Source organism: Poecilia formosa, unplaced genomic scaffold, assembly GCF_000485575.1.
Source record: "Poecilia formosa unplaced genomic scaffold, Poecilia_formosa-5.1.2 Scaffold88, whole genome shotgun sequence".
Classification (NCBI taxonomy): domain Eukaryota; kingdom Metazoa; phylum Chordata; class Actinopteri; order Cyprinodontiformes; family Poeciliidae; genus Poecilia; species Poecilia formosa.
Window position 1 is genome coordinate 1,876,481 of NW_006800027.1, and position 14,674 is coordinate 1,891,154.

Here is a 14,674-nt window from a genome sequence, read left to right on the forward strand (position 1 = left end):
ATAAAAGATAGTGTAACTAGCAAGCTGTCACAAAGACATGGTCTATTGCTGTTGCTTCCATAAAAAGAAAATTGCAAAGATCATACAACCTCAAATTTGAATTTGGCACCAACCAGGGTACTTTCCAAACAGCATTTCACAGAAAACTTGGCACATGGTTGATAATCAGCTGAGAGACAAGGAACCTCTCAGATCCTCTTTTTACCTGTTTTCCCCCCCATGTCTTAAATCTTGATTCGTGTTTTTTTTTGCCTTGTTGAGCTGAGCTGCCCAAAGCAGATACAAAAAGTAAATCAGAAAGTGGGTCAGTACAAGTCCAAATGAAAACTGAAAGTCCTTCATAAAGCTTGGAGAATTATTAATCAAGATCACTGTAATGATTACAAGTCTGGTGCTGCAGAGGAAATATTAAGACTATGTCCTTTTGCTTCATCACAATTCCACACTTTGACCATTTGAGGGTGCTAATGTACCTTATTTCCATTTTTCATAAAGCAGGCCGTTGAAGTTAGCTTTCTGATTCTGAACATATAATGGAAAGTAAATGGATAATAAAAAAGACCATAAAAACACACTAACACCTCCAAATGTTTTTGTTTATTTTTATTTTATTGCAGCTATTTGTGCAGGGAAGTCATACTGAGACACTGTCTCATTTTCAAAAACAATCTGTTTTAATTAACTCTGCAAAATAGAAATTTAATTAAAGTATTATTGATACAAGACATGAAGCTAAACTATAAAATAAAAACAAAACATATTAGCAATAAAACATTAAGTGCAGGAACAGTCATTCAGAGATCAGGTCCTGCAGTTGTTTGCTTGAAGTAAAAGGAGGAATGGAAATAAAAAAAAACTATTTTCCCCAAATTTTGCATGTACTGAAGGGACGCTGAGTGTATTAAATAGTATCTTTTTCTTTTAATGTGACAAATAGGACGTTAGATGCATTAGTAGTAAGCCAGTAAGAGATTTATAAATGAAAATTATCCAGTTAAACAGTCCACACGTGAACAGTGAAGGTCAGTTAACCATAAAATATAAAGTGTGATGGTGAGTAAATGGTTTACATCTTGCGATGAATCCGTCATACAAATCACATGGTGGATGTTGACATGCTAGTTTATTGTTTTAACCTATATAAATGCAATTTCTCTCTGCAATTTGCTTGTCTGAAAAGCACTGTATATAAAAAAACAAGAAACTGATGGATTAATTTTGGGGAAAATGACATCTACAGAAATTTTTAATAAGTCGTGTCTTGCGAAACTAGGACAATAACATTTTGTCCTTGGAAAACCTTGGAAGTGTTTTAATAGATTTTGTTGCATCTGACTAATTCAAAAACATGCATAAAAATAAAGTGAAATGGATACTTGGTTTTTAATTTTATTTTATCTGTTAGTCTTTCAACATGCAATAAATATGCTTTTCCTTCCTTTCTCCTAAATCGCCTCTGAATTTCTGTCAGAAGTGGTCAAATTGATAAGGAGAATCCGTCCTTGTTTAATTTATTAACACCATAACGACAGCTTTCGGGCTGTTTGGGGGCACCAACGTACAGATTTTCTTTTTAACCAACCACACTCGTTAAATCTCAGCTAATTGTCTTAATCTGAAGAAATGCTATCCAGAAAAATCCCCCAGGATGAAAGTAGAAACAGAGTTCTCCCACAAACATGCAGCCAAATGCAGGTCAGTGGATTGCTGAGGGTTGCGCAAGCCAGCAGACCGACATGTCTGAGTGTGTTTGAGCTCTCTATCAGAGCTCAGACGCTTACCATGTGACCTCTGACCCCGGGCGCAGCGTGAGGGACGTGCCAACAGTCAGAGGTCATCTCAGTTTCCTGCACATACATTTGGGAGCGAGGGCTGATGCTCCATCACACTTTAAACCTCTCACGCTCTTTCTCTCGTCGTTTCTTTCATCCTTGCTGGGAATATGGAGAGGCTTTCTCTTCTGTGTTGACTCTTCAAACATTTCAGGGAAGTCTTTTTTTTTTTTTTTAGTCATTACTTTTTGCCCTTTTCTATCTGACTCCAATATTATTTCAGCAGGCTATCATCTAGCTGTATCTGTGCCACTTTGAGGAAACTCAGACATGTTTTTGGACTTGACAGGATTACAGTTGGTATCAAATGAATCACGGCTCTCCGACACGAGGAGCTGAAGGAGTTTTCTTTTCCTGCCGCTTATTTCCACCCAACTAGAGCCCGTCCATGTCACATGGCAGAGCTAATGGTTTCTATTTTCAACGTACAATGAAGCTTCAGTCTTGTGAAGAGATTTTTTTTTTTTTTTTTTACATAAGGAGAGGAAAGAGAAAGAAGAGTCTGCAAATGCAACATATGATCAGCACATGGGGATGTCGTAATTCTGAATTCATTAGCAGGGAAGGAAACAAAGCCAGGAGAGGGAGGGAGAACCAAGAGCCTGAAAGGAAAAAGAGAGTGAGACGAGGAGGAAAAGGAACCCAGTGAGGGAAGGAGAGAGGGAGCGATTGACAGGAGAGGAGGGAAGTCTAAAAAAAAAGTTGGGAGGGAAGGTGGGGGGAGAGAGAGGGAGAGAGAGAGAGAGGAGTGAAAGAGCAGACACTACATGTGGCTGTGGAGGGAGCGATCCCGTCATGGAGGGGGACAAATTCTCAGGTAAGACAAAACTCCAGAAGCTCTCAGCTGAGAGGAGCTCAACTTCTCCCCTCAGTGCAGTTAGTTCTGCTCCTTTCCTGCGACCGAGACGCTTTTCTGCTGCCGTCTGTTTTCCCCCCTCTGTGGTATTTTCCACTTGCTCATTCTGGCCTGTTTGCTGACTGCATGCTTTTTGGGGGATTTGGAGCTGGAAGCTCTGCAGAGCTTTTGTAGCAGCTTTGGCTACAGCTGCCAGATTTGAGACCCTTTCTGTCTTTTCCGTCTCCCTTGTAACATCCTTTGTGGATAACCTAATGTTATTTTTTTCCTCTCTATCGCCACATCTTGTCACTTTTCCATCAAATTTTAGAAAATGTAACTCTACCGAAGTGACACAAAATGTCACTTTCTATCAAGACGCGTCTGCTTCTCCCTCGGTCTTCCTTGGTGTGAAAACAGGAAAGAGCTCTGTTTGAACAGTACTACTCTTCTCCCATGTGGCTTTTTAACCTACTTTGGCCCTTAGTCAGACTCTCCTTTAGTTAACGGGACAGAGAGTCCCAAAGCAGCAAATAAAAGCTCTGACGTTGAGCTGAAACCTTTTAGAAATATTTGTCAGTGTTTATTCGTGTGTGTGTGTGTCATTATGTGTGACCTAACAGCTTGCAACACCTTCAGGTTGTGTGAAATGTGGCCCCTTGCTTCCATGTACTTTCTCCAAGGGTTTGCAGCAAGTCGTTACAGTTTTATGTATGTTTCCCACAGGCTTTAACTGTTAACTACTGCATTACTGTGTTTATATTTTCCAACGTATAACGCACAAGGTTTTCTGGCTTAGGTCAACTTACGTGCTGGATTTCCAATCAATTAGAAATAAAACGGTGCTTTGGTTCATTTATACTGAGCCGCTTTGATGTGCAGGCAGCACAAGTCCTTTTGACACAAGTCTGCCATGTTCCACCACCATATTTCTCCCGTACCCTATAATTTCTTTTGTTTTCTTAGAAAAGTAAGGCAAGGCATGGGCTTTCACTGTAATTTTGAGGGCTCGAGGTCAGGACGTCCTGCTTGCTGTTCCTTGAGTCCCTTTGCTGTTTATACCGACGTGCAGTATCGCAACCAAAATGGTCGAGACGTCAGGGATGCAGTGGGAACATGAGGAATCTGCTGTGCGAGTGACGGATGTCAGCAAAAGGCGTCTGTGGGAACATTTGTCATGACTTTAGGGTATGAGAGAAGACAAGGGATGGCAGACAGAGCGGTGAGAGTAAAGGAGGAGGGACTGCAGAGCGCGTTAACAACAGGTGTCGTAATCCTGGACGTGCTGCTGCGGGGAAGTACTTTTTGCACCTCTGATATGTAATGCTCAGCCCTGAAATTTTTTTTGTCTGTTATCCGTGTGAAGAGTTCAAAGGATGTGTCTGTTATGCAACAAATCTGTGGCTTTACAGGAAGCTAACGCACCACCTTCAAGGTAACCTCTTTCTCTTTCGGAGAAACCATTCTGCTTAAATAAATGTTCTCCTTCAAGAAAGGTGAAACAGTGATTGCTTTCATTCTACACCACAGGATCCGCTGTCCCAGATAGCCAAATGTACAGATTCTCTATAATCAGTTTATTTGCTAAATTTTCTTTTTCTAGTAGCATTCATTAAATTAATATTTTTTTTCTCTTATTCAGCCAGTTGGGTGCAGTTGCCGTTCAATGTTAACATCTTCATTCAGCTGTGCACAGATTTCTTCTGGTTTGATTTAATGCCTTCCGAAAACATTTTTACACATTGCAAAGTTACAACCACAAACTACTTTGTGTTTCATTTGGATTTCCTAAATAGCCCAAAACAAAGTAGGACACAACTATTAAGAGACATGTAAAGGATATCTGTTTCTTTCTTTCAAATAAAATCACTGGAGAAATGTAGGATGCACCGATACTTTTTCCAACTTTTCCCCTCCTGGGGTCTTTCCCAAACGTCATTAAGTGTGGTCATTTAGTTGCGGTGTCTGAGAAAAGGAATTTTAAGTCTTGTCACAGATTTTCAACAGGATTTAAGTCTAGACTTGAGGGGAACCACTTTAGCACACATATATGTTTTGTCCAACATTCTCTGTCTCCCCATCACATTCTCTGACCAGTTTTCATTTTTATTATTAAAAAAAAAAAAAAAGTAATTTCACAGCATGATGCTGCCTTCTCCAAGTTTTGTCCTGAGGACGGTGTGTTCAAAAAACCTCTGAGGCCTTTAAGTTTCTGGATTTATACTAAATTACACACTTACTCGACCTATCAGGGCAATTTGGATGCAATGGATTTTATTTAGGGGTAGCAGAAAAGAGGACCAGTGCAGCTAGGTGTTATTTTCCTCACACATCACAGTTATGCACTGCCATTGCAGAGATTCCCCACAAATTACAGTAAATGGGTGACAATTAAAGAAGTGTGAGCAGTTTTATAAACGTTTTAGAAACCGTTTTTTGTTTATCGAGAAACAGGACATCAAAGCAGATATTACAAATGTTGAAAACATTGAGTTTATGGTAAGGGGCTGTTTTTAGTTACAAATGATCAATAGTGTTTCCTCCTCTAATCATTGGAAAATACAACATTTTAATTTCCAATAAAGCTAAGAACAACTGGCTGTATTTGACACTTTATGTCAGCTGTTTCAAGAAAAATGTTTATAGCTCTGTGTTGGTTCTTACATGCTTAATTTTTTTTTCTTTTCCACTCTATTTGGATGTGTTATTGGTGGCTCCCCCTACCATCTGCCTCAGCCAAATCAATTCTCCTCATACTAATCGGTTATGCTCCTTCCTCCTTGCGTCCAAACCTGCTTGCGAGACTTCATTGGTTTCCTGTGCATGCTTATTTTCCAACGTGATTCAACAGTGATTGTGTTCTTCAGTGGAAAACACTCAGCAGAAACCCCAGTGAGTGCGAAGCGAAGATGAAGGGGCTGACGTGTCTCGTTAATTTCCAGTCTCATGTGGTCAGCTGATGATCACCTCATATGACACAGACACAGTCAGAGTCTCCTCCAAATGTCAGAGTCATGACGGTTTCGAGCAGCTGCAAAGCTTCACAAATTCACGGAGAATGAATAAAATTTTTTTTAAAAAATTGTATGCAATATATTTTTCACCCAGCAGGTGGAGGTGCAGAGTTGATCAAGTCAACTGTATCTGTGTTGCTCTTTGCAAAGCAACCCCTTTTACCACCTGAAATCTTTTGAGACAAAACATTGAGATTTACTTTGCTGTACTGGGCATAAATTCTTTCAGGCTTTCTTTTCTTTTTTTTTTTTTGGTTGATTTTCAATTCATGATGAATAGACCAGTGTGCATCTGTACTGGCAAGACCGAGGACGGTCTTGCCAATACAAAATGTTGGCTTTGTTGCTATTGACACTGCTGTTACCCGTGAGAGAAAAGGGGGAAGACGATGGTGGGAGAAAGTAAGGCCACCTGGGATTTATCTCTGGTCATGGACAGCTGCGCTCAGTTTTCCATCCTAGCCTACGCTTGAGACGCACACGTGCAGGGGCTGCGGCATGTGTGCGCGCTTGCGTCACAAATATGCAAATAAAACAACGGAGCAAAACGCCGTTGAATGATATGCCATTGTGTCTGTGTGTGTGCGTGTGTGTGTGTGTGCGTCATAGTCACACAGTTTTCCAACAGGTGTTCCCGTTCGATAAAACCTGGCCGGGTGCTGATGTTTAACATTTGGTTTTGGGCAGCTGCTGTCCTCACAGCTGTGGCTGTACTTTAGATAAAGCTGCTTGACCATGTGGGTAAGGCCTCCGGAGCGGGGGCGGGGGGCAGGACCGAGGAGAGAGTCAGTGTGCATGTGAAGGTTTCTGCTTGAGGCCATTCAAGCTTCTTCTGCCATTACATTTTCAGTAGATAAATCTCTGTACATTTTCACGTGCAACATAACTGTTTCCCGTATCAGGCGTCGCAGATTCTCACCGGTTATCTCTGGAGTTCATTTCCCACATTCAGCTCCACACTGCTGCACTGAATTAAAAGCCAGATATTTCTCTTCTGGGGTTTCAACTGGCCGTGCTGCTTCTCTCATTAGTCACGCTCTCTCTCCGTGTGTGTGATTCTCACAGCATGCACATACTCTCTCTGCGGGGGTTCAGTGTCACCTCACATCTTCCGCTCTCTTTTAATGCCTCCTACTTCCCTTTTTTGCACCTGGGGAGACATCTGCACACCTTTTTCCAGAGATCCTTCCTGCCTTACTCATCCCCACCACCCCCCTGTCGGGTCTCCTTATTATGGTGGTTACCATGTGAGCTGAGATAACAGCGGGGCCAAATCCAATTTATGCATGCATCTGCATATAAGCAGACATAGGTAATGCGCTCAGCACCATTCATGGTTTTTACCGACTCCAGATGGGGCCGCTTGGTGAAGAGTGACTCATGGGTGAGTTTTCTGCTTCGAGGCCAACAAAGCTTTTGTTGTTTTTGGATGAACACAGCAGGAAGCCGGAGTTTCCTCTGTTGCTGGCGCTGCTCACGTTAAAAATAACAACCACTGCCCACAAATGAAATCAAACTCACATGATCATAAAACTGAGAATAATGGCTTGGGGAAAAACAAAGAACCCTCATAATGTAGTTATTAATTACTATAATAAGACAAAAATCCAATTAAGATTGTAAACATGTGGGTTTGCAATTTGGAGCTTTGAGCATTGACATTCCTCTTCATGCTGAAGTGTAGCTGTAGCTTAACAAGTCAGTGGTGCAATTTTCACATCAACAAAAGGACATTTTTATAGAGTATATTGTCACATAAAGCCCAGGCTACTAAAACAAACATACTTTCTGGAGCTTAATAAAAACTCAGCCGTCATGAAACAGAAAGGCCTTGTTGGTATTAGCGCCACGTTAATTAAATTTGCATGCATCGTAGCAAGTAGGTCAACAAACTGATAGTCGGTTGTAATTTACTAATACAAATATTAAACTCAACGCGTCACGTTGTAGCTATGTTAACACAGAAGTCAAACTACGAAGATTATTCTTTGTACTTTTAGAAAGTACACTTGCCATTTAAAACATTACCTGATGCTAAATTAGCAGCATTAAATAAGTAAACGTTAGCAGTGAATGTGGAGCAGTTAAAATAAACTACAAAACATAAAAGTGGCACTGAGATAGAAATAAAGAAACCCTCCAGGAAAGTTCATTAGCAAATGTAAAAACCTCTGACCTGTTTTGTGGTCCTTGTGGTTTTTTTTCATCAGATGCCATTTATATGTGTATAATGTATATATATATATATTTCTCATTAGACGTAGAAGTTGACAGGAGTCTGTCAAAAATCTCCTGGGCCTCTGCTGCTTTTCCTTTTCCTCCATGTTTCTGTTCTCTGTCTGGTAAAATGCTTAGAGAATCTTGTGGATTTCTTTCAATGTCACAATTATGCACAGGATTGGGCATGCACGTAACGTTATTCAGAGTTTTATTTGCAAATACAGCTGTACAGCATGCATCTTTCTTCTTGCTCTTCACAGCTGCACGCTACTTTTCCAGTCTATTGTAAGACACTGCATCCCAATGCGACACAGTTTAAATTGCAAGTGCCACGTGGCAAAATGAAAATGACTCCTGTGGCCAACAGTTTATGGCTTTTTGCCACATTTGCATCTATATTTTGACAAGAAACAGATTTTTGCAGCCATAGTTTGCAAGACGTATTTTTAATGGCACAGGCACGATTACTAGGGAGGTAACCACCTTGCCTGCAGGCATTTGGACATGCTGCTGCTTTTCATTTGTGTGCCACTGCTTATGCTTATGTCTCTGGAGATCGACTGTTGACATTTGTAATTTGTTGCCCTGGTATTGCCCTAACAACTGCCACACCAGCCTGGCATCCGTTTATAGAAGTTATCCTCTTCGCCGCCCTCTCTGACTCCTCTCATTTTTCACCTCCTGGAAAGCCAAGGGCCTCTTCGGGGTGTTGGTGGCTCTCTGGGTTACATTAAGCAGCAGGCGGCTGTCTCTGTCTCTCATCATCTGTATGCTGCTGTGCAACCTGACACCAGCAGCTGCCTATTTGAGGACATTATAAAACAATATGCCTCCCCATTTTTTAAAAAATTAATGTAAGAACAAATTCAAGCTTTTGATTCAAAACTGAATTATAATGCGGATGTCGTGGATCACATCATGCCATGAATGCAATGCATGTACACAGCGATGAAGTGAATGAAGCTCCTTTCCTTTTTGGGTGAAAAACATGCTGGTTCTCTCCCGCTGTGACAGTTGTTACAGAAGATTGGATTAGCGCTCTGCGGGCTTGTTGGGGCTTGTGAGGATGTGTAGCAGAGATGGTTCCAAATTATTCTGAATGAGTGTGCAGGTCTCCTGATTTATTTGTGGTGTCAAACCGGGTGGTTGAAGGTAAGGAAGTGTTTAGATTTGGTTTTACGACGGATCGCACAGCCAGGGGGGGGGCCGTTGATCAGAGGAGCAGTCGACAGGCTGAGGGTAACTCTGGAGGAGCAGCAGAGATCCACAACTCAGGTGGAATAAACTGCTGATGTGACAACTATTAGTCATGTACTCTACAAATCTTTAGGAAGCAAGAAAAAAAAGTAAAAAGTCATAGTTGAAAGTGAGTGAAATTTGCAGTTTTCATGAAGCGAGATAAGAACTTAGTCTGACCAACATGCAAAATGCCATGCAGCAAACTAGCAGTCCAACTTCTATGTTGAAGCAAGGAGTGAATGAATGAATTAATCAAATGGATTGGGAAATGGGGAAACTGGGCAAAACTGATGGGAAAACTGATTGAAAATTGACGACAGGACAATTCTTGAAAAAAACTTGTTTGAGACTGCCAAACATTTTAGACTGAGATTCACCATCCAGAAGAACATAAACCACAGTCATCTAAAATTTACTGAGAAACTGTAGCTTGACTCTATTGTATATGTTCACAGAAATTTTCATTGATTCTGAGAAAACAGTTTCAAAAAGGCCCAACGTTTCAGTGTAGGTCTAGGTGTGATTCAAACATACCTTGCACATCTTCACATACTTCCAATGTGCATGGAGAGGGATAAAGATCCAGTGTGGTGAAATCTCCAGTAACGATTGAAACACAGAGGAAACAACTTTACTAACAGACAATATGCTGAAATGTGTTGGTATGTTAAGAACGTTGGGTTCTCAGAGCTTCAAGTGTTGTTGGATCCTTTAGTTGTGCAAAAATGGCACAGAGAATTGGAGCGCCCTTTTGCTTCTACTTTAAAAATATGCAGAACTTCATGTTACATAGAAATCCTAGTAGTATAAATCAAAGTTTGTAGATAGAACAAAGTTTGGTAACCCTTGGATATTTGTGTGTGTGTGTGTGTTTCTGTGTATTTCTGGCATGGTGATGGAATCCCACACACATGTTTGACAGGATGTGCTGTTTGGGTCGAGGGTGTGTCTGGACCAACATTCTCCTCATGTTTCCATCTTCAGCTATTTGCAGATTGAATAACAGTACAGTAGTGACACTGCTACCATTCACACTGTGTGCTCGCAACTACAGGGTTGACATGTTAGTACAACACTGACCTCTGGTGGAGGAAGTTAGGTTTTGTGGGTGAAGGGGAACATTAACTACAGATGCTCCAGATAGTTTTCCATCTGAATAGGGAGATATGGCAGCATTATGGGAATGTCTGTAATCTTAAAAGAAGAAAGACTCAACTTTCCTGTGCTATCTGTGTAAGCCAGATGTGGCCACTGATGATAACACCTTTTCTTTTTTTTTTTATTGTGTAGATTTCATTATTAGCTCAGTTCAGCTCCATTTAAATCAATGTAGTGTAACTTGAATCTCAGACTAAATGTTGTAGTACAGTAAATACTTACTCAGAATCAGCGTTCTGGTTTGTGTGCTTGTGGTCCGAAGTCAACAAAACGTGCAAACTCTGACACCAATGTAAGCAGCACACTCGCAGTGAGTTCAAGACACCGAAAATCTTAAGTAAACACAGATAAATCTTAGGCATGAGGGCAGCTATTGCAGGGACTATTAACTCCATACTGCTCCATTAAGATGCAATAAATTAACTGCAACATAAACCCAAATTATATATATGAAAACAATATTTGTCTCAATTTCTTTCAATACTCAAAGTGTTTTTTTTTATTATTATTCCTACACTAGATGTCGGGTATGCTTTTACTTAAAACCTACAGCTCCAGCACATTTATTGGCTTCCATGACAACCTTTAAAATAAAAACAAACTTGTGTTGCAGAAGCCATTATTAACAGAATAGAACAGAACATAATTAATTTTTATTTAAAACGCAGTGGCATACAGCAAGTCCATGCACTCCAAAAGGTTTCATGATGCACCCAGGATAGAAACAGTCGCACAGCATCACAGATCCTCCACCGTGCTTTCCATATATTAATCCTGGATTGTTTCGTGCTAAAAAGCTCGATTGCGAGTAATAAAGGCTCCTTTTGGTGGTTGTTTTTGCACCACATTTATGAGTCTGGTGTAGCTGCAATAGGCCTGGGGTCAAACTTAAACCAATGCATGAGGAATCAGAACCAGAGGTGCTTGTACATCATCAGTTTTGGTTAGATTTGCTTGGGAGCTGCAGATAATCCCGCTGCATTCTCGACATACATTCATTGACGTACACACATGCAAACATCCCCCAGCCCTCACCTTCTGTCCGCTTCTTCCCACCTCCTCCCCCTACACACAGACACTCATTCATGCAGCCATTAAGTCATTAGGGAATTCATTTATTGATGTCTGCCTCCAGAGTGTCCACTCGCCGCCTGTGTGAACGTGCCCTGGTTGTATTAGTTCAAAGTGGGCTTCTGGATCCTCTACAGCTTTTTTTTTTCTTTTTCTCCACTCCTGACACAGTAAGATAAGCAGATATTCATTCTAATGTGTGTTCGTAGGCTGCAAAAAAACCTTGCGGGACACGGTGGTTAGCCATGTGATCTTGATAGGACGCGGATGATTTGAGCTGTCTATTTGAAAAAAAAAAAGAGTAGTTTTGCAGAAAGAAAGGGAGGGAGATATGGAGGGAAGGAGAAAAAAGGGGGGAGGGAAGGCTGTGAGCTAGAAGAGGGAAAGAGCGAGAGGGAGGAGGGTGGCTGGTGGGTGTCATTCCAAGCTCTGGAAGTTGAGAAGAAGGAGAAGAGGAAAAATAAGTTGCTGCTTTAAGAGAGAGGGGAGATAGAGGGAGATCAAGCAGCTCAACTCTTGTTGTTCTTTTTTTTCTTTTTCCGTTTAACCTCCCCTCCTCTCAGTTGAACGGGCTCCTAATTTGGGATTTGTTTAAAAGCGGGACTGCGGCTCAGGAAGACTTTTCCTTGCTGGGGTAAAAGGGAACCCTGCTCCCTGTCTTTTTCTCTCTCTCTCTCCCTCTCCCACGCACGCATACACACGTTCTCCCCCAAAAATGTCTGATTCCACTGTCAACGCTCACTTGGAAGGGATCATATCAGACTTCGAAGGTCAGTGTCTTTCTTGTTGTCTTTTCTCCCCTCTGCTTCTCCTGCAGAGAAGCTTTCTCTGTAACCCTGCCATGAGGACACTATAGATAGCTTCCACATGTTGTACTGGAACCAGGCAGATCTGGAAAACTGAAGAGGGCTTGTTGACGTCTGCGTTGAGGTGTGGTGTTTTGAAAGGGAAATGGTGCTTAAAAGTGTTGCCTTTTCACTCTCCCTCTTTCAGAATCGGTGAAAGCGGGTTTGCTTTTCGGGTCTCTCGCGGGTCAGAGACCGTGCAACCAGAGGAAAATGTGCATCCGAAAGACAAAATGATGCTGTGTTTTGTGTTCGGCGTGAAACGTACGGCTGTGAGGTGAACACCTGGATCACGTCTTTCCTTTTCATCTCTTGGATTCCCCCTGTCATCTCTCCCCTCCCACCCCTTTTTCCTCCTCCTCCGCCTCCTCGTCCTCTTGCTGCGCTTCCACTTTTCCTCCCTCAGCGGCTCGTCCATCCACACCCCCCCTTTGGCGTGTCATTGGTGGATGTGAGGGGAAGAGAGGGAGCAGGGGGTGGGGGGAAGTTGACAGGCTGACACCTTCTCCCCCCCCCCCCCCCCCACCGAACCTGTCTTTCTTTCCATCTGTCTCCCACAAACATATAGCCATTAGGAACACATCTGCACACGTCCAGGGCTGCTGGTCTGTCAACACCAGCGTGCCGGCGGTATGTACGGGGAACCTATCTGCCTCTCTCCCTGTCTTTTGCATCTCTAAGCCTGTGGATTACATAGTGCAGTCGTGCAGAAAGATAAGTGGCGTTCAGAAAACACAGGTTTCGGGAGGGTGAAGAAGTTTGCTTGTGGCGCTGAGTCGTGTTTTCTGATGCTCCTCACTCATGTGGAGCACCAGCATAATGGGCCACTGTTGGGGTTTTAAACAATGTGTGTCGCAGCAGGTTGGGCTGGATTGTTAGGAAATAAGTCACCAACATGGACAATCAAGAATGGAGAGCAGAGCTGACAACGGTATGAGGAGAAATGTAGGTTTTTATAGGTAACATGTTTGGGTTGGTAACACTGTCACTTTACAGCACGGAGGTCCTGGGTTGGAGTCTTGGTCACGGCTACTTCCTCCCAAGGTCTCAAAGCATTACTTTCAGGTTCATTTGTTAAGGTATGAGTGTGTGTGCATGGTTGTTTGTCTTGTGTCTTTCTTTGTTGTCCTGTGATGGTCTGCCACCCTGTCCAGCGTGTAACCCCGCCCGTCCAGTAACCACTGGAGATAGGCACCGGTCAACCCCCACCCAAACAGAAGGAGCTCTTCAATTAAGAGAAACTCAGACAGGAACTTCAGTTTTAGCCTGGCCATGTTTTGTTACAGTTCAGAGCTTATACAGGTAAACAGGAAGAAAAAAAAAAAAACAGAAACAGAAACAGAAAACCCATTTGTTGTGCAACCACAAGATAACGTGTGTTTTTTTTAATAGATGCTTCCTTCTACAATTAGCATACAAATGGGTGGTGTTTCCAAAGAAATAGCAACAATAAATGACTCGCCCTTATAATTAAAGCTGATAATAGCAATGTAATTGCCATTGGTTCCTGAAAAGGGTTATTAAGTAATTAGGGATATATTAATTTCACTTTTGAAATGTCCTTGTTCCTTTTAGGCATCTAGCAGTGACACAGAGTATCACATTTCCTGTTAAATCTTTGCCAATTATGCAAGACAGAACAAAACATCGAGTGAGCTTTATCAAAGGACGTCAGAGTAATCACATGTCACGCTGCAGCAGTGATTTCATGCTAGAACAGCTAGTGGGTGTGGTTGTGTAAAACAAAGAATCTGTCAATGGGGATCAAAGCCTGATCACGAGGTTTGAAATGGAAACCTAAATATTATTTCAGGTTAAATATGTTCTTGCTGATTCCTGAGTTGGTTCCAGGTCACTGCAGGTGTTGCAGTCACACTGCAGGTAGATAAACATATTTGGAAAACGAAGCCATTGCAGAAAAACTACAGAACAGCATTTATGTTTACTATGTCACTGTTGCAAAGCATGCAGAGTGTCATCACTTCCTCCGCTGTGTTAAAGCTGAAATGAGCAGAAAACAACACCTTCTTGCCCAGGAGGCTATTGACCTCAGATATGGCCTCAGTTTCTAAACTACACAGATTATTGACCGAATGACGGAACTTCCTGATCAGCAGAAACACAAGGATGCTCTCAAATCATTGTTTTAGTTTTATGGAAGCTCATCGGAGTTTTGAAATACATGCAAACAAGATTGTTTAAAACATTTTCGCAGTTCGGTGAGAACTCCTCTATTCCTCAGGAGTGAATTTCTGATCACGCAGAAATCCCTCGGTCATTTGAGTTAAACTAACAAACTAATTTCCATTAAATTCATATTAGGAATGTTTAAGATATTGATCAATTCAATAAAATATTCTGTGGAATGAAACTTACTTGAGGGGATTGTTGTGGAACTTCAGAAAGTCAGATGCCTTAAAAAAAGAAAATTGCTACTTTAAGCTGACTGCCACTTAACTG

The 14,674-nt window shown here is 41.8% G+C and overlaps 1 protein-coding gene across 3 annotated transcripts in view; it reads left to right on the top strand.

Moving 5' to 3' along the window:
* septin9a (septin 9a) overlaps positions 1-14,674 on the top strand; it is a 92,311-nt gene that overhangs the window by 14,718 nt on the left and 62,919 nt on the right. The window contains exon 1 of one of the 3 annotated variants that reach the window (XM_007557446.2): positions 2,534-2,649. The exons of 1 other annotated variant lie outside the window; for it this stretch is intronic. In XM_007557446.2, coding sequence (XP_007557508.1) covers positions 2,628-2,649 — 22 coding nt within the window. In that variant the 5' untranslated portion in view covers positions 2,534-2,627. Of the gene's footprint in view, positions 1-2,533; positions 2,650-11,822; positions 12,140-14,674 lie in introns of those variants that run through there. One more of the 3 variants, XM_007557444.2, reaches the window with a different exon arrangement.